This window comes from Diadema setosum, chromosome 2 (assembly GCF_964275005.1).
Source record: "Diadema setosum chromosome 2, eeDiaSeto1, whole genome shotgun sequence".
NCBI classification, from domain to species: domain Eukaryota; kingdom Metazoa; phylum Echinodermata; class Echinoidea; order Diadematoida; family Diadematidae; genus Diadema; species Diadema setosum.
In genome coordinates, this window is record NC_092686.1 from 35,403,549 (window position 1) to 35,423,952 (window position 20,404).

Sequence of the window (20,404 nt, forward strand, 5' to 3'; positions counted from 1 at the left end):
AAAATGATGATAAGGATAAGAGATCAAATCGCAGTCTCATTTCACGTGAGTTCTGTGAACTTTGAAAGCACATAAGGTCCAGGGTTGAGCAATTCCACTTCAGTGGACCTACAACGCTGTAGGTCCATGGTTGTACCCAGCGTCACTTTAGGCCTGTGGACTTCGGAAGACCCCTTTTTTCTGTTAGACGCACGATTTTCAATCTGGCATGTCAATTATAACTAACAGCAACTCATAACAAGATGAAACCGATTCCACGCACAGTCCCCTGTGGGGGGAAAATCACTCGTAAATTGACAATTCTTTCCCTGAATGCCATTGAGGGGAATTCAGTTGCAAAGTCATCTTCTTCCATTTATGTTATTTTTTTCCCTGGCAGGAAGTGTTGTGTTAATGATGAATATTTCTCATCAATTCAAACTTGCCCGTGAGATTAACAGGTGCCATTTCAAATAAACCAAGTTCGGAGCACTTTGAAGCATTTAAGAAGGTAAAGAGTGGATATGATACCAGGGTCACGTCCTCAGACAAAGGAGGGTGAGATGTCCTTTATGAGAAAGAGATTAGATTGGATAGATGGTGGGGGGGGGTGGGTTGAGAGAGGGGAAAAGAGGGGAAACAGGGGAGAGATAGGAAAGATGAACAGAGGGAGAGAGGGAAAAAAGAGAAAGAGAAGAATGAGGTATGACAGAGGGATATACAGACAGATAGAAGCGGAAGGAGAGAGGGAAGGGTGAAAAGGAAAAAGAAAGAAAATGAACAGTGGAAACGCTGAAGATAGAAAATAAAAGGACAGATGAGGGCGGAAGGGGACAATTAAAGACCAGACGACAGACAATCAAAAAAAGGGGGAAATGGCGTAGGTGCAAGTTCTACCCCACCCACCACCATCTATAGCAAGTTTTCCACCTCCCTGCTTAGTCCTCGCTTCACCCATTTCACATAATCCATGGCGTGCCGTGTGCTAACCCCTTTAAGTCATGCAATCATCACGTCTTTTGTGTATCAGTGTGATTCAAGTTCATATTTGCATTAGTTTGCAAATAGTAAAAGACTTCATGGATCAACAAATATCGCCTCGTCCCATTTGGTGCGTTTTCGATGTCGTGTTCATATTACGTCATTTCAGATGTCAGTTAACTTGCTGAGTGCTTATGGTACGATCTGGTTTGGCAAGAAGAAAAAATAATACCAAGCGGAGTCCATAAAAGTTAGCGTATTTCTTTTGAAACCCTGAGAATTAGGTTCCTTTTATAAAACTGATACATATATTGTAGGGGTAGGTAATTCAGACCTTTCCTCAGAATGATAAAACTGGAAACCTTCTTACGATGGAGGAGGAAACAAAAGGATAGATTTCCAATGAATCTATTAGGACCCAGAGCGAAAAAAAAAAAAATCCAATAAACCAGTTCGGAGATGGCTCGATCATGTGCTCATGGGCACAAAATGACCTTTCTCTTTTTTTTTTTCTCAGTTGGTTAGGCACTTCACTCGATTCACAGCGACATAATACATCAGCTTGCCCAACATAGCAATTCATGGAATTCGCATTCAAACAAAGAATGAACCTGCATCGACCAGATGACCAGAATGGTTTGTCAATCAACACTCGCGGAAGCATCCATTTCATTGTTTTGTATTGAATACGTTAACAAACTTTTTCATCTAACATTGCTAAATACCAGGCTTGCTGTCAGGTGGATGTACTGGCAAGCACCATCTATATATATGACATGAATAATTATAACATCACAGATGCTTATCTCAGTGAATTTAAAAGCCAAAATGTCTCTCAGTACAAATAAACTTTTTTCTGCTCATGCGCTAACTGGAACTCCAACTGGCTTATTGTTATTTTCGGTGCAAAAGGGGAGCGTATTTTCGAGTGACATGTGGTTAGTTTTCATTTCTTTGAAAAGAAAATGAGGTTAACACCGTAAGACTTAATACATAACATTAGGAGACATTATTCTTCAACAATGCAAAATTTCGTGACGTTTGCAAAAGGGACATACGACCTTTGACTACTACGACCGATCTTAAGTCATGATTCTTTGTTGAAACCCCAACAGTAATATCTTACCTGTCTGCATTTTGTTCATAAACGTACAAGAAGAATTAGAACGCAAAAGATAATGATAAAAACGTTATAAAAAAGGCCTATGAATTAAAAAGTGTGTGAAACACCATGGAAACAAAGGCGTCGCTGATGCGTTGAAAAAAAAAAAAAAAAAAAAAAGGATTAGCACCTGCTATGAATGTAGCGTTTCACTTTACACTATACCAGCCATCGACAAACTGAGAGCCGCAGCCTCCCGCGAGTCTCGAGGTGCGCGCCGGGCTAGCGATGGGGTTTGCCTTCTCGCATTGTGACCAGCCTCATTCATGCACCGCATTAGCAACTGATATCAAAATATCACCGACAGCTTGCCTGTTTTCATCCTTTTTTCTCTCTCTCTCCGCTCACCGTTTGTAGGTCACGCAAAAGAGAAATCACACCCCTACATTGTGCAAAATCTAAAAGTTAAGCATGAAAGGGCCAAAGTGAGGGGCATCTGCTGCTCGTTTCCAGAATCAGTATCCAAACAGACACTGGAAAAAAAGAAAGATGTAAATTGTTCCGCTATAAAACGAGCAAGGCCACTCTCAATGAAACTACTGAACAGTCAGAACTTGAACATTTTCTTTACATTAATTCATAGTGCAAAATACAGACCGTGAACTGTTACGAAGGAGAAAAAAAAAAGAAGAATACGGCGGCTGTAGCAACATCGCTAATTCTTCTCATCCTCCAATCGCTATTCTGCACCCACCCGTATGTAAACCATAACCGCATCTGTAATATCCCTGACACCAATTCAAGCTTGCATCAATTGAAATGGTATTGATATTTCCGCAGGATCGATTATTTATATCTTTTTGCATGGGGTTATCGTGCGAAGCCTTGTATAGAGAAAAAAAAAGTACATCACTTCGGAGCTTAGAATGACGGGCCTGGTGAGAAGCAGCACAATTAGTTCTGTGTTATTCTACACCTCCCCTAATGAGAATCGACATTTTGATATGTTGACATTACCGGGTTTTGTTAAGGCTACGACCAAAAAAAAAAGAAAAAAAAACCCAAAAAAAAACGAAAGGGAGAGGAGAACAACAAAGGAGAGGAAGTCAAAATATTGATGGGGTATAGTAAAGCTGAAAGGAAAGCGGTTTCGATAAATATTTTCTCAAACCTGAGAGTGAGCCTAAAGACGACCCCTCACGCAGATGGTACGGTTATGGATCCCCACCATACCACTACCACGTAGAGACTGACAGAGGAGCCCAACTCCCGTTCGGCCAGTGTGGCCATGCTATTCGAGAAATATCAAGAAAAATCAAGTCTTCGCTTATTGGAATGAATATAACATAATATTTTGTATTAAATTTGACAATTTGCATTTCGTACAAAAAAAAGTGATTTTTAATAATAATAATTCATCAAAAGGAACACATTGTAAAATTTGTATTAGGCCTACCATTATTGTTTGATAGAAATTGGCACTACTGGATTGAACTGAATTGAAGTGATTTAAACTTAGCTGAATCAATTTGAATTAAGTTAGATTTGATTTGATTTGATTTAATTCAAAGTGGTCCAGATGCGCGATGGAGATTCCGATTTTAACTTCTTGTGAGATAGTTAGAAACCACTTAAGAAATGTTAAAGAACACACAATTCTAACAGTCTAAGGGGAATTCATAATTTATTTGACGAAAATCGGTTTTTTGAAATGGCTAAGATATCAAAAAAGAGTAAAACAAAGTGACCCAAATAAAAGATGGGTCCCACCTTCTATCGGAACTTCTTTACTTTTTGATATATCAGCCACTTCAAGCTCAATTTTCAAACGGGAAAAACATTTTCATAATTGGTGTTCTTGTTGTCTTAGATGATTGTTCCATACATCGGACAGTAAGCTACCCTTCCACGAATAAAAAGCTAACTATTCCATATACCGCACTCGTCATGAATGGTGTGATGAAGTGCTGTTTTTGTTTATACCTGTGGGTGTTCGGATTGTAACCTCTTCCCCTCCCTCCCCCCCCCCAAAAAAAAAAAAAATCAAAATTAGAAATTGTTTGTTTGTTTGTCAGACGGAGTTGAATGAAGACAGGAAGTCTTTTCATCAGAGTAGATAGGCACATCATTGCTAGGGGGTAGCTGTTTATCGTCGCTTGTTTATTGTCACTCATTCACTGCCTTTCTGACACACACACAAAAAAAGTTTGTCACGCACACTTTATGAGCTTTGCCAAAGATTTCATTTAAATTTGACGGCGACTGGATTATGATCATATCTATTCATCGGAACCTTTTTTGAAAAAAAAAAATATATATATGTATGAAGAATTCGATAATATACGAGTATGCGTATGTCAGTCCACGCGTCTGCTTACTTAGTATCTTTGTATTCTGCGTTTGGTTGTTTGGAGTTCTGTTTGTTTGTTTGTTTGTTTGTTTTTTTTGTTGCATCTTTAGTATACATATATTTGTGAGTATCTCTCTCTCTCTCTCTCTCTCTGTATATTTTTTGTTGTCTTTATGGATTCTTCATCTTTGATCTACCGACTCAACATTGCAGTTGATTATTTGTCTTAAGCGTTTTTTTCATCCTCGATTTCAGTCAAGATTATCGCACGAAAGCATCCAGTTTCCATGGTGACGAAAAAAGAAAGAAAGTTAAAACTGTCTGGTTATATTAGCGTGTCAAGGTCAAATGTCAGCATCAGAACAGTAAAAACGAGCTCACAAAATTTCCCTCCTTGTAACATCTGGTGCAAATCGAGAATAAACTTTCGATTGCGCCAGTAACACCTGCTCGATAGAACACGATTCGGAATTTTCCATAGACTTTCATCCTCCTTTCATAGCAGCTGGTAGCTCAAAGTAGCACTATGTTACTTAGTATATTGAGACGCAAAGAAATACTAATTCAGAAGTATCGAGGAAGGAACCAAATGCATTTTATCATATATATACTATGCAGACAGATTGTTTTCGTCATTACACAATTAGTTGTGAAGAACGTTAACCTTAGTCTACACAGTCCAATGCATTCTAGACAACGAAATAGTTCAAAGGTACTTTTTGTGGCACTTTTGTTCTAAATAGCACGTCGTCTTGACTAATACATATTTAAAGCTAAAATGTAGAATACTAGGGCTCGCAAACATAATTTGCTCATACACAAACATGACAAAGAGATATACGTTTGCTTCTTTTGAGATGAATTCCAGTAAAGAAAGAAAATACAAATGTTTTTCCTATGCATTATGTTGTTCAAAAATTGCAAGAGCTTAGTAATCATGATTTTGAAATAGTAGAGATTATAGTTACTTTATCACTGTTGTATTCAAATTTCGGGGGGGGGGAGTGATCATCATGATCTGTATCTAATTTCTATAATTTCAAACTATATCAGTGTTTAATGAGAACACTCTGTCCAATTCAAGGAAATGTTCATCACTAATCTAGTTTGACTTTACTCTTGATATTCTCCAAAATCCCTTTGAACAGAGAATCGAGTCAATACAAAATAACACGGAAACAAACAAAAAAAGTCATACTAAACTGTGCGCCCAGCAAAACACACCCTGTGTATTAACACGTTCAACAATCCGAATGCATTGTTTGCACAAACGAAATCGTAAACACCGCTGATATTTACACGATTTTTGTTTATGAAAATGCGACATCATCACGTAATTTTTCTCTTCCATTGTCCTACGAAGGCAGAATTCAAGGCTATTATGATATAGTGGTTGTTGTAAACAGATGTTTGTACTGAAATCAGCATATGACTAGGAAGTTGGTGCGTCTGGCAAGAGACAAAGAAAAATATTCAGTACACGTTCATCTGTGATATGTAAGGTAAAGTAGGACAACACGAGCTCATGTTCTAGATTGATTTTAGTTTGTGATTTAGCAGGCTGTCCCAGTTTACGTTGTCTGGCTTTTTTGTCGCGGTTGCTGCTGTCAACAGGGTCTGGCAACATGCAGCTTTATTCATAGTTTGTTGCTCAAGATCACATTGATTTTAAAGTCACATTGCCATGATTAAACCCTTTGAATACCTTTACTTGGCAATTTCTTTGTACACCATTTCAATGGCATTTTGAACTTGAGGTTTAATGTGATTGTTAAATGGCATTGGCGAAGACGAGAAAGATGAATGACTTTAATATCAACGTGTGTGTGTGACACGTGACCGATGTGTCAATCAGGCGATCACTGAGTCATCCCAGAGGAACAACATTCGATCATTGCGGATGACCGCGGATGGTCTCACTCCCCATCTGCAGAGCATTTCAGGTGTCTAGTGGCATCATGGCATCATCGTGACACTGACTCTCCCAGTAAACATGTCATCTCAACTGTAAACTCGTGACATTGCTCGATACATGCCTTGGAATGGGTGCACGTCACGAGACCGACACCCACGAGTCTTTCAGCCCACGAGCTATGCAGCCCACGAGTCATACAGCTCATGTACAGTGTTTGACACTTAGCAAACAAGGCCCATGAGACCGACACACTAAACCCCGTGCTGTATCTGTCGATCTCGTGGGCTGTCTTTACCTATAGTGTCGGTCGCATGGGCTTTATTTGCCTAGTGTCGAACTCGTGGGCTGTAGGACTCGTGAGCTGTATGACTCATGGGTGTCGGTCTTGTGGGATTGCCCTCCTTGGAATAGGGGTAAGATGGAATTTTGAATTAGGTCTACTGTATGTGCATCACTATAACTAGTCGACAGGCAGTGAACAGGAAAACGAAAGCAGTGGGGTTACCATGGTTACTGTGGCCTAGTGGATGAGACTCTTGACATTCAATCGGGGGTCCCGAGTTCGAACCCCGTCAAGTGCCAACGCCCTTGGACAGGATGTTTGCACCCACTATGTCCCTCTCGACCCAGGTGTATAAATCGGTACCTGGCAACTCTAGGGTAATAACAATGGCAGGGCCCTCTGGTAGAGCAGTTGCAACACTGAAGAATCTACCCTTGACAAAGAATACATACCATTATTATATCCTCACATTCATTGTCTATACAGAAAAGAAGTTCTCCAACTTGCATTTATATTCGTTGTTCTAGTCGAAAATGCAGGCCTTTCATCTTGAAAACATTCGACGCATTTTGTTGATGTAGGCTCAATATGAAAAAGTAGAAACCGACCAATATTGAATGAGTATTGAATATTAAATTGAAGCATGCATCTTATCATGCATATTTATCAGGTTAAACAAATGTTTCCAAGCACACAGCTATATGATCTGTCTGTTATGTCACAATGAATACTAAGGAAGAAACCAGGGAAGTGGTATATGAGATATACCACCTCAGAGATGAAACTATGAATACGTGAAGTGGTGTTGACTCTCTGGATGTTTGTTGAAGGGGAAGATTTCCCCAGGTGAATTTTCCTTTGTGTATTCTTTGATATGATATGCTCATATTTGTTGGAAAGTTGTTTGGCAGTTTTGTGTTTACAAACGATAAAGGCATTATATCTGCAAGGTAGTGGAGAAATCTGACGCCAACAATCGGCCAAAAGAAGTCACCGAAGGGTAGTTATGGTGATAGAGGCTGTGTTTTGAAATGTCAAAAGAGCAAAACGTTTTCAAAGGAATATGCATATTAAATGACAAACGTTACCCTTTACACTCACTCTCTTTCCGTAATATCTGCTAACTGTTCGTTTCTGTTCGCAGAAAGAGAAAGCTAGATGAAAAGAGAGACGAGTAGGTAAAGATGAATAGATAGAAATGAAGATGGATGGATAGATAGATAAATAGATAGATAGATAGATAGATAGATAGATAGATAGATAGATAGATAGATAGATAGATAGACAGATAGACAGACAGATAGATAGATGGATAGATAGATAGATAGATAGATAGATAGATAGATAGATAGATACGAGGACAGCTAGACCGAAAGAAAATCAACTCAATAGAAAGTCAAAAATGCAGTACAAATGTAAGTAGTGCCTGACCATCACAAAAAGAATGGTCAATCAACTTGAAATGAAATAACAGCCGTTCCGTGATTCGAGTTTGAACGAAACATCGACTCACGGTTACGCCGATAATTTGACGGGTTATCAGAACACCAGACCACGCAGACGACACCAGTTATGTAGTACATGTATATGTCGGGCAGCTAGCCTATCTTGTATTTTTCGATTTCCGCTGGGGATTTGACGACGTCGTGTGTTGGTGACAGCCGCATTAAGTCGGCGTAACAACAATGTTCTCCGCAGGGTATAGATCTGGATGAAGTGGGGTGTCCCAGATATTGAGAATTATGTCTCCCCATGGCATGCTTCACCAGGGGTGCAATTTATTTTCACTAACCTTATTCATAAAAAGGACTGCTATAATACATGTATCTCTCTTTCATCATCTAATCAATTACTATAAATTACACTTTGTGAGTTTTCATAGTTCATATTTCGCAATGTAATAAACGATGTAACCGTTCTTACAAAATATGCATTGTACAATATGGCATTGGTATTTTGTACATTACTCAGAATTCATCGTTCTATTGTTTTAATTTGTATGACTTCATGTAAACCTTGAGCTAAATTTACTTCCTACTGAGAACGAAATGAACTTGAACTTGACTTCTCGTGGCATAGGCGAAATCGTCGTGAATATGTTCTTCAAATTTCTTTGGTCTCTGCTGAATTAGCAGTGGAACAGATGCCGCGCTCAATTATGTTTTATCGCCATGTTTGTATAGCACTTAGATAGAATAGTCCTGAAACAAGAATGCGACATTTTACAATGTACCCCAGTCACCATGCCAGTAGCGAGTATTGTACCAATAAAAGCGATTGGTGGGATTTATCACAGGGTGCGATTCAACGCCATGTTTAAGTTGGCTTTGAGAAGCTGATCAAAATCAAGCAAGGTTAAAGACCTAATTTACTATTTGCAGAAGAAACAAAAACCCAACATTAGTGCTTTAAAATAGTTCAGAAATGTGAGTTAGGGATAGAAACAACCAGTGTAAAAATTTGAATCCGTGTAATCGATGTTAAGTATTGTTGAATACACAAAATGTGAACAATAGCTTTAATAAAAATGTTTCCAGACTAAACCGTCTATAGTTATGGTTTAATGAGAAAAATACTGATGTCTCCTTATATTTTAGGCTTTATTTGCAAAATGTTATATGGTAGGATGTTTTGTGATACAACAGTGCTACACATATGCATCAAAATAATAATGTGATATCTTGAACATTTTGAATCACTGCTCCTAAAGGTAAACAGGACCTTTAATGCACGAGTGTTCATCAAGTTGACCTCAAAAAGTGAGTTGTGGAATTCTGATTTATTTTTCACATTTTGTTCCTGAAACAGCGATAAGGTGATGTTGTCATAGCCTCAAGAGTCTACCATTGTCCTGCATATTAAACTTGGACCGCTGTTGGATGAATTTGATATTTTGATCGTGAAATCAGACAGAAGAACTTGCATCCTTCGCATCATGTTTTGTGTTTTGTTGTAATAATTTTCGAGCATTGGCGATTTTTATGGGGAAGACTCAGCAACATTTAATGTTGCTGAGTCATCGACATAATAATGATTATGAAATTCTGTGTCTGAGCCATTGCTGTTGTTGTGCGACCAAAACTCGCGATAGCCATCATGCACCTAATCGATTTCACTAGCTCGAATGTTTTACTGGATGACACGACATTTGCTTCCGGGACAATTGCACCGGTTTTATATCTTCTGCAAGGACTTAGGGAAAGGGTAGGGTTGTGATAGGGTCTTAGATTCAGTTTGATGTGAGGATTAGGATTAGGGTTAGTATTATGTTTGTGGGTAGGATTTATATTTGGCTTAGTGTGCAGATACTTCATGGAAGCAACTGTCGCAGGAGCAAATGTCATGGAACCGTTTTATTGATGTTTCATAAGGTGTTCATGACATGACTGAGAGACTCCACACGTGGTTGGGGGGGGGGGGGGGGGTACTGTTCCGCGCACCTCATAATATCATACCACCTTCCTTGTTTTTTAAACACTTGTTCCCCCATTGATTCCACGATCATTTACACACGCGAATATTATGTATATCGTCAAGCCGATACAGATGACTAGTCGCCCTTCAAAACTAATAGTAGCCCTCCCACGCCAGCTATACTGTCCGCAAGACTTTTGTTTCTCGATTAGACTTCTGTCGGTTTCTCGCGCTGCTGCATCCAGTCTGGTGCTTGGTTCACCACAAGAGCCCGTGCCACATCTGCTCTCGGAAGCCTTGAACCAGATGTGGAAGAATTATGCATGGGGCTTGTAGAAACAATGGTATATGTACACGGATATATTTAACACAGGAAATTCGGTTAACCTCAAAAGTATCAACAGGTATCACACACTAATGCTCTTTACACGGAGGTTGAGTTCGACCAACGAAGCGTATATCGTAATAATCCTGGCAACTCATAATCGATAAACTTCCTCTTTATTTTTCTGAATGCGCAGAATTTATGAAATTCTCCCTGATGACTCCAAGTAACCAAAAAGCGTCTGTTCGTCACAAACAACATAAAATCAATCAGAACTCTCCTCCTGCTCCTCCTACTGTTCAGGCATCATGCTACAGAGCCGTGAGTGGATGGCCAATAAAAAGGAACATTTGAATTTATTCCACTGGACGGAAACTTTTTGAACACCATACGATGAGAGAAGATGGTCGTGAAGCATGATCCCGGCCGTGTATCCCTTGTCTGCTTAAAGATCTTTCGAAACACTGACATCCTTCCATCCCTCTTCTTCTTCTTCTTGTCGCTCTATGTTGTTTTTCATCTTCTTCTGCTCCTTGCAGTTGCTCCCCCCCCCCCCCCCTCTCTCTCTTTCTTTCAGTCCGTATAACTATAGTACGGTATAAATAAGTATTAAAAAAAAATATTCGCTTGTTTCAATAGCATCATTATGTGCTCAAAACTATACGTTCCGTAAATAACAACAACTACAACAACAAACAAAAGAGCGCGCACCACCTCAACTGTCGTCTGCTGGGCCCCATTTCATAAAAAGCTGATATGATAACAACTCTTGCTGGAATGGCAATTGCCATGGTAACGACTAGAATGCAGCCTCCTGATTGACTGTTGTTATGGGAAGTTGCCATTCCAGCAAGAGTTGACATCCTAACATCTTTTATGTTACGGGGCCCTGATGTTTGCCTTCACACACATGTTGCTGGTATAGCAGCTGACGTCATGATATAAACACCACTGGTATGCCTGACACACGGCAGACCGAGGGAACCCCGCTACCGCTAACCGGCTCCCGCTAACTTGTCCGCTGTTTAGCCACCGGTTGTCGGCAACGAGCTTGTGGGAGGTCCCGTATAGTCACCGTATCAATTTGTAGCAATTTCTTTCCATAATGACGCCATATGGCTCTGTGATTATAACATTTTCAGACGTGGTCTCGTGAACTCTTTCCGAACCAGAGTACCACAAAACGCGATTGACGTTACAGATTGGAATAACGATGTTAGGTGTTACCCCTTTTGTGTGATACGATAGGAAATTTATTGATAATAATATTTATGAATCCAATTCGCCTCACCTACTTTTGGAAAGTCTCATTTTCTCACATGCACATCATCCAATGTGCATACAAACACACAAACAACACACGGACACACGCACACACACATACACTGTGCACACACAGAGACGCGCAAAGATTCATAGTTATTGTGTTTATTTGTGATGATACCTTGTATAGATGTGGAAATAAGATTTCGAGAAACAACGACTAATAATCTTTGAACATTTTATACAGCCGTATGCAATGATAATATTATACAAAAGGTGAATTTATTTCTTTTTGCAAGTCATCTACTTTACTTACTTTCTTAAATTTTTTGTAGTGAATATCTGCGGTTACCCCTATCAATCATTTTTTAAACGAATTGTACGAAATAAAGAATAAGAAAATGAAGACTGTGTATGCCTATATTTTCAATAAAAAAGTCTCTTTCTTGTAAACATTTTTATATTTTGATTTTAACTCTTTTTGCCGTCTTTATTATTGAACTTAATAGAATGTCCCTTTCACCATTCTAACTTTTTAATTGTGTAGTCTGGACGGAATTCATCAGCTCTTGTTTTACTCTCTTTTTTATCTCTCGCTCTCTTGTATATTTCCAGTTCTCCTATTCAATCCATGGTCGCACTGCACGCACGGAAATCCTAGGCAATCCAACTATCAATATACCGCCCTCTGGAGTCGTACCAACCACTGAATCAGGTAGGTGTCTTATTTATTTCCTTCCCTTCCATTTTATCTGGAAATCGATCAAGTAAAAATACCTATCAACTTCAAGAAAATGTCAGGAGATATAATTGTAAAATGTCTGGCAGTATCATTCATTAACTGCAATCAAATCTGTTTCATGTTTTGGTTTTTTTTTTTTTGTGTGTGTGTGTGTAGGTATGTGTTTTCAAGAAAATTAAACTAAGCAAGTTACAACAATCCGTATCTGACTGCATGACGACAGGAAATTGCATGTTTCCCGAGGCATCGAATTCTCTTGTCGATGATTTTCAGTCGAGTCTGTCAGAAATACGATGATCAAAACAAAAGCCCTTATTACGCCGACGATATCGTACATGCCGACAGTGGTTCATGGGTTATTTCCGGGCTCAAGCTGAGCTCTTCAAATTGGATAATAAGCCAGTTCGCATTTCCACTTTTCGCATGAGCAGAAAAACAAAAGCTCATTCCTATCAACAGGCATGTTGGTTTTAAATTCACTGGGATAAGCATCTGTGATTATAGTCCTAAAAGATGTTGCTTGCCAGCACATCACCTAACACCAAAAGTAGTAATTGGCAAAATAAAGTACATTCAATACAAAATAATGAAATGGACGCTTTGCCAAGTATTAATTAACGGACCATTCTGGTCATCTGGTCTACCCAAGTTCATTCTTTGTTTGAATAGGATTGATGAATTCCATGAATTGTTACGTAAAGCCCCTAACCGACGGAGAAAAAAAAAGAAATGTCATTGGTACTAATGTGCCCATGGGCTAACTCTGAACTGGCTTATTGAAGCAAGAAAAAAAAAGAGGCTTGTAAATTAGTCCCCCATTCTTTTGTTCGTATCCTTACCAAAGTTGATTTCAGTTGCTCATGTACTTTTCCCTGTCTTGTCACTTGTGTTGCGATAACACTAAACACTGTCTTGCTATTTCTCATTCACGAATTTAGTCTTTCAGGTCGGATTCCCATGTACAGGACGCAAGTCGGGCGTTGCTGTTGGAAGATTGACGATGAAAATATGGGACGCCGCCAAGCGCCAGATTCCGGCGTCACCGTTGAAAATACACGTTCAGAAGCAGTGCGAGAAAAAGGGTGAGGCAGTATAATTTAAGATAGTTGATAGTTCCAAGGTTATAATATGCATAATGTACTCTTGGACTCGGGTTGCGTTCTTTGATATGATAGCAACAATTCTACGTTTAGTCACGATGGTTGTCTGACATGTCGTACGATGAATATCATAAACATGATAAATACATCGACAAAGACATACAATCCGGAGAACACAAACCATAAAACATTCACTCCTTTTTTAAGGTGGCTACTTGAAATTTAGTATGCTCAAAGAAATGGGTCAGTGCAGTTTCATGAAAAATTGCAAATAGCATAAGAAAATGATACGAGACCACGTTGTTATTGCGAAACACTGATGTTTACAGCTGCATGTATGTGACGATGCCATCGAATAAACATGTCTTCTACTGACCATCACACAAATCCTCACTGGATTTTTCTCTCTTTTTTTTTGGGGGGGGGGGGGGTGGGGATTAGTGATGAAATATAATACAGTTCATTAATTACAGGCATTTAAGGGGATTTAGTTGTCAAATCCTAGACCAAAACCTATTCATATAACGATTTTATAATCGATCATACCAAATCTGTCAAACTTTGTATGCGTTCTATAAAATTGTACTGTGTTTGAACACTGTATCCATATATCCCCCATAATTATGTTCATCCATCTATAATCATCCATCTCTCTATCCCTAATCTTACCTATCTATCCAGCCAGCCAGCCCATTATTAACATCTTGCCTGCTAGACGTAATTTTATAAAAGGATAATTAACACACGACACATCCCGTTTCCTGTAAGTAAGTGGAGGTTAAAGGGAACCAATATTATAAAGAAAATATAAAGAAAATTCCACAAAAATTCTTTTTTCTATCATTATGAATGAGCACTTGACTAACCGCTTTTAGAAAGCAGGGGGAATAATTGCTACCCTTAACATACTAATTTATGTCAGTATCAAGTTGATGGAATGTGTAATTTTCATGAAAAAAAAAAATTTGTGGAATTCCCTTTATATTTCCTTTATTTGGTTGTCCACTCATACGTCATAACCTCTAGTAGTCTCCTCATCCAGCGGTTCCAACACCAAAACTTTAAAAATTCATAACTTTTGCATCGATTGTCCAATTTTCCTCAAACTTTCACTAATGTGTTTTACTAATATTGCTGTTTTCACTCAATCCACATTGCTATTTGGATTTTGGTTCCCTTTAACCCACCTGCCCAAAACACAGATAATCACTTATAGTAACCGTTACCGTCCGTTCTCTACCAGTTACACCATGCCATCCGCCCTGTGCGTACGGAGCTAGGTGTGCCGATGACGGGGTCTGCGAATGCCCATCGGGTTACTATGGTACCGCCTGCGAAAATGGTGAGTCTAGCCCGCTTCGATGGGAAGGAGTGTTCATAACTAGATGTTGCATGTTCGAAATATCCAGCACCAGATATTTTGTAGGATGGGTGAACCAGTTTGTGATTGGAGTTAACTTGGAAGCTCGCGAACAGACACTAATCTAAGGGAAATTCGTTAGCTTGAATGAAGTAATTCTAGGATTTGTGAGCTATACCATGGACTCAGATAATCATTATATTCGATCCGATTCGGTAGAAGATGACTTGTATTATTTCAACTTGATTTGACTTGATTAATATTATTTCTAATCGACTATTTGACTTTATGCAACTTCACTAAACATCATTTACTGTTTTGAAATGGTCACTATTATAGATGACTGTATACGGTAAACACCGGAAAATTTTTGTACTGCTGGATTTTCATATCAGACCGCACGATTTAATTTGATTTGACTTGATTTGAATTGATGCATCTTCACTAAGATCACATACTGTTTTGAAATAACCATGATGCAGAGAACATGATGGCACAAACGCCGAAAGAAACCTCACTAAACGTCATCTACTGTTCTGAAATAATGATTATTTACTGTCAGGTGACTGAATAAACAATTGGTATAACTTTCGTGCGGCCGGCTTTTTCAGTGGCCGTCGCTATCACCAAATCTCTTAACAGTAAAGCGACATTGAGACACAATGCGCAGCAATTTTCCTGTTCGTTGGACCAAGATTTTTCACACCGTCGAAATCGAAGGATGAGTCTATAGTAGTAATGTTGATGAATAGACTGCGAGGATCAGTAATTGTCCGACCGTGACAGCAAAGTAATTGACTCTCCCACGGTGTATGTCTTTATCCAGAGCAATGCGTCCTGTCTGAACTCTTGCACTAAAATGTATATGTACATAAGTCATAACGTAAGATGATGTCATAAATATTATGCACTGAGGTACCTTCTGAGCCAGACGCTGTAGTATTATACAGTACCGTTGAGAAGCAAGCAGGGCTCTTTACTACAAGCAGTTACATGTATGTAGGTCACCCTGCGCTTTTAACTGATTCGATGGATGATTGAATCATTGATTGGTTACATGATTAATACTTCACTTTTTGTCCCCGCCGAACGAGTTCGAGCAGGGGACTATGAAACGGGCTCCGTACGTGTGTGTGTCCGTGCGTCCGTCTGTCTGTGTGTGCGTCCGTGTGTGATCAAAATGTTCAATTTGCTACTTCTCTGTCATTTATGAGCCAATTTTGATTCTATTTGCTTTATGTGATAGCACTACATGGGAGCTTTGAAACTTCTACACAGAATTTCAGTTGTGACCTTTGACCTTGACCTTTGACCTATATTGTACATTTTGCTACAAAATGCTACTCCTTCGCCATTTCTAACCCGATTTCGATTCCGTTTGCTTTATGTGATGGCACTAGATGAGGGCTTCAAAACTTCTACACAGAATTTTGACCTTTGACTTCTTTGACCTTTGACCTTGATTTTTGACCTACAATGTATATTGTACATTGGCTAGAAAATGCTACTCCTTCGCCATTTCTAACCCGATTCCGATTCCGTTTGCTTTATGTGATGGCACTAGGTGAGGGATTCAAAACTTCTACACAGAATTTTGACCTTTGACTTCTTTGACCTTTGACCTTTATTTCTGACCTGTATTGTACATTTTGCTACAAAATGCTACTCCTTCGCCATTTCTACCCCGGTTTCGATTCCGTTTGCTTCATGTGATGGCACTAGGTGAGGGCTTCAAAACTTCTGCACAGAATTTTGACCGTTGACTTCTTTGACCTTTGACCTTGATTTTTTACTTATATTGTACATTGGCTACAAAATGCTACTCCTTCGCCATTTCTAACCCGATTTCGATTCCGTTTGCTTTATGTGATGACACTAGGTGAGGGCTTTAAAACTTCTACACAGAATTTTGACCTTTGACTTCTTTGACCTTGATTTTTGACCTATATTGCACATTTTGCTACAAAATGCTACTTCCGGCGGGGACATAAATATTACGCACTGCGTAATTTCTACTTTTCCTTGTTTAATTTGGTTTAACGGAATGATTATTGAAGAGACAACGGCAAGGTGGAAATTTGAAGAAAATTCTGGACGACTCTGAGTGATCTCAAATGTAAAGCTGCCTTCAAGAAGAATAAGTAAAGAATCATCAAATCACTTTTTTTCGATGGGAACAATAGATGGGGTGCCTGGGAAAGGAGATACAACCCAGTCGATTCGAAATATGCAAGTAAACCTCACTTGCCGATGTCAGATCTTTTTTTTTTTATCTGGTTTAACCAATTCCATACGAGAATCTGAAAATCCCCGTACACTTTACACATGGGGGAACGAGGTTCCTGTAGGTATGGTCGGTAATGTACAGTTCTGGTCGAGGTGAGGATTTAGCTTTTAACGTTTTGCGAGATATTCAGAAACCATTCTATGAGATGTCAAAGAGCGTGCAGTTCCAAGGGGTATCAAAAGTTTATTCGATGAAAATCGGTTTTGAAATGGCTGAGATATCCAAAAACAAGGTGAAACAATAGATCCTAATAAAGTTGTGGCATGTCGCCTTTTATTATTAGCACTTTTTTTGATATCCCAGCCATTTGAAAACCAATTTTCATCAAATAAACGTTGAATCCTTCTTTAAATTACATGCTCTTTCATATTTCATAAGAGGCTTTTCATTATCTCACTCAGAAATGTTCAAAACATGAATCCCCACCTCAACCAGTACTGTACAGTCCCTTTAAACGTGCATGATTAGATTCGTTGTCATTGCACGTTTGTCTGCTTTCGTTGTCTCTGTACAGCTCTGTGTATCCCTCACTGCTTCAACGGTGGGAAGTGCGTAGAGCCAAACGTGTGCCTGTGTCCTCCGGGCTACAGCGGTCACCGTTGCCAGACAGGTATGTAGGCCTACTTCAGCTGGTAACGAACTTCGGAGTGTATGCGTTCACTCCTTTTACTTTTATTTTCATTTGTGCTTACAACGCGAATTCTACATAATTATGGTTACTCTTTAAGGAGCTTATGGATTAATAAAAAAGGCAAAGAAAGAAGCTACACTTTTTTTTCCTTTAATATTTATTGATTTCATTCAAATCATTCATGAATCAACCCATGCTGGATGTAACAAACAAAAACAATACAAATACAATTCTGAACACAAACAAATCCATTTTTTTTTCAATTTATACTGCAAATAATCTCTCTTCAACATAAATAAATCGATTATGAATCAATCGTACTGATAATTCCTTCACTAGAAAGTATTGACATAAATATGCCAAACATATATCCCTTGAATATGTTGAATCATGTAACTCATTCTCATTTACAAGAGCATACACATTAAAAAAATATATACATACAAATACATTACACACCCTCACACACACACTCTCTCTCTCTCTCACAGACACATAAACACACATACAATCACACACACGCATAACAAGTTAACATCTATAACAATAAATACGAATGACGTCGCATACTAATCATATAGATTTGAGATTTGTTTGGCATGCTGTAAAGTATTCGAATATAGTTTTATAACTTTCATAATTCCTGGCTCTGTAAAGAGAGAATGTCACAGTAAACAAAAAAAAAAAAAAAAATAGAGAATTGTATTTGTAGAGCCACTCATTTATAAATGTGCCTATTAGCATTACTATAGACTATGAACTGAAGTATATGTATTTCGGTCGCATTAGTAATTAGAAAATGAATATAAAGTTTACGCATGGAGTGTCGTACTCCGTGGTTTACGCAGGTTCTCGTTGCAACTATAATCGTTCAGTGACTTTTAAAAAGACTACAATCGTTCAGTGTTGAAGAATAATTATTGTATGAAATACTCGCATCGATATTTCCAAATGTGAATCAGTCGCTTAATAAAATGAAAGTTTTGACTCGTCTTGTCTATTTGCCAAGTTTATATAATATTGTCTCCTTTTGTAATATTCTTCTTTCCTTCTTTCTTAAATCCCCTCCTTTTTTGTGTGTGTTTAGCTGACATTTGTCCCGATAACTGTTCCAACCACGGACAATGTGTGGCGCCAAATACTTGTGTGTGTCGACATGGATGGAGCGGGGCGAAATGTGAAATTAGTAAGTCGGTGGGGAGATTGAAATATTGTGTTTGCGTTCTCAACGCAAGAGGGAGCTTTGGATTTTCGTGACGCGGACGTTCAGATAAAAAGATATAAAAAAAAAAAACCCAAAGAAACACCTGTTCTACCCATGCGCAAATTTGCTTCATAAGAATTGACCTCGCGTCGTCTGATTTTGCACGGTCGGTTCCGGGCCATTTTAGGGTCCACTCAATTCACGACGCTGAGAGTGATGCACTGATAATAATATGGGGGCGCCATATTACTTTGTATAGGCTGCGTCCTTCGTAATTTGAAGCTACTTTGCAACACGACGCAGGCAGAGAGGAGAATGGCCAACGCAATAGTTGTCTCCAACGCAAACATTCGCGTCGCGATTCTGAAGCTCACTAGTAACAAATTATTACAAGCCTACAATTTGAGCCAATATTCCCTGTGACTTGTGTGTTATACCTGTTACCATTCCGTCATTATTTTACGAACAACTGATAAATTGCTTTGCTTTATTTTACGAGATGAATAAATATATGAAATGATTTTTTTTTTGTCTATTATAACTCTTCTAGAAGACATGATAGAGCTGAAATGAAGCGATCTTTGTAAAATTCCAAATAGAATGCGAAAACCATCGATCATGGCAACCCATCACATTTTATAGAGGATGGGAAGGGAGCTGATATCTCCACATGTGGCCTGACAAGCTACATGAAAGAAGAAAAAAGACTTCAGTTCTCTTTCTCCCCTTTCCCCATATGCAGTACCATGAATAAGTGATAAACACTGGGATTTATGCTTCTGCATTATAACTTATAAAACAATAACAGTATGGGTACCTTAGAAATAATAGTTTAAGACTTTTCAGATATGAGCTACTATGAGAAGTACGCAATATTTGAAATCTTTACATTTTATTTTGAAAATGTTTGAAATCTAGCTAATAAATCTGCATTGGTGTTAATTTCATCTGCAAAATAACTCATCAGATCCTATTTGCCTAAATACAAGAGTATAGTTGGCTAAAAGCAAGTGCTAGAATAGAGCACCTATACTACGCGATTCAATCCTTCAGCCACCAACGTAATTCATCACGTTTAATCCTTGTCCGCTTGTGGGTTGTTGTTGTTGTTGTTGTTTTTGGTTTTGGTTTTGTTTTGTTTTTTAGCGAAAACCCTCACAGTACTGACTTTTCCTAATAAGTAATTCTGGCGAAACACATCATTATCGATGTAATCTATCAGATTCATATTTTTGCTGCACAAGTAGATTATTACACATGTCACGTAACCAAATCTGAATTTGTGCTACTCATCCAAACCCATTCGATGATGACTTTGATTTTACTTCCCTATTTTGCAGGTCAAGGTGAGTAGGCCGTAATGAGTGTAATCATCCAACAACAGGCCAGGAAAGCCCAACTCTACACATTCATGCCTCAGTCTTAAGTATCATCGGGAGACCCTCGTGTCATGTATATTGTACATGCC

At 38.7% G+C, this 20,404-nt stretch overlaps 1 protein-coding gene across 1 annotated transcript in view; it reads left to right on the plus strand.

Moving 5' to 3' along the window:
• LOC140244496 (uncharacterized) overlaps positions 1 to 20,404 on the plus strand; it is a 49,816-nt gene extending 29,412 nt beyond the window's left edge. The window contains exons 6-11 of the mRNA XM_072324128.1: positions 12,228 to 12,327; positions 13,293 to 13,436; positions 14,698 to 14,796; positions 17,616 to 17,711; positions 18,820 to 18,918; positions 20,277 to 20,404. Of these exons, the coding sequence (XP_072180229.1) occupies positions 12,228 to 12,327; positions 13,293 to 13,436; positions 14,698 to 14,796; positions 17,616 to 17,711; positions 18,820 to 18,918; positions 20,277 to 20,290 (552 nt within the window). The 3' untranslated portion in view covers positions 20,291 to 20,404. The remainder of the gene's footprint in view (positions 1 to 12,227; positions 12,328 to 13,292; positions 13,437 to 14,697; positions 14,797 to 17,615; positions 17,712 to 18,819; positions 18,919 to 20,276) is intronic.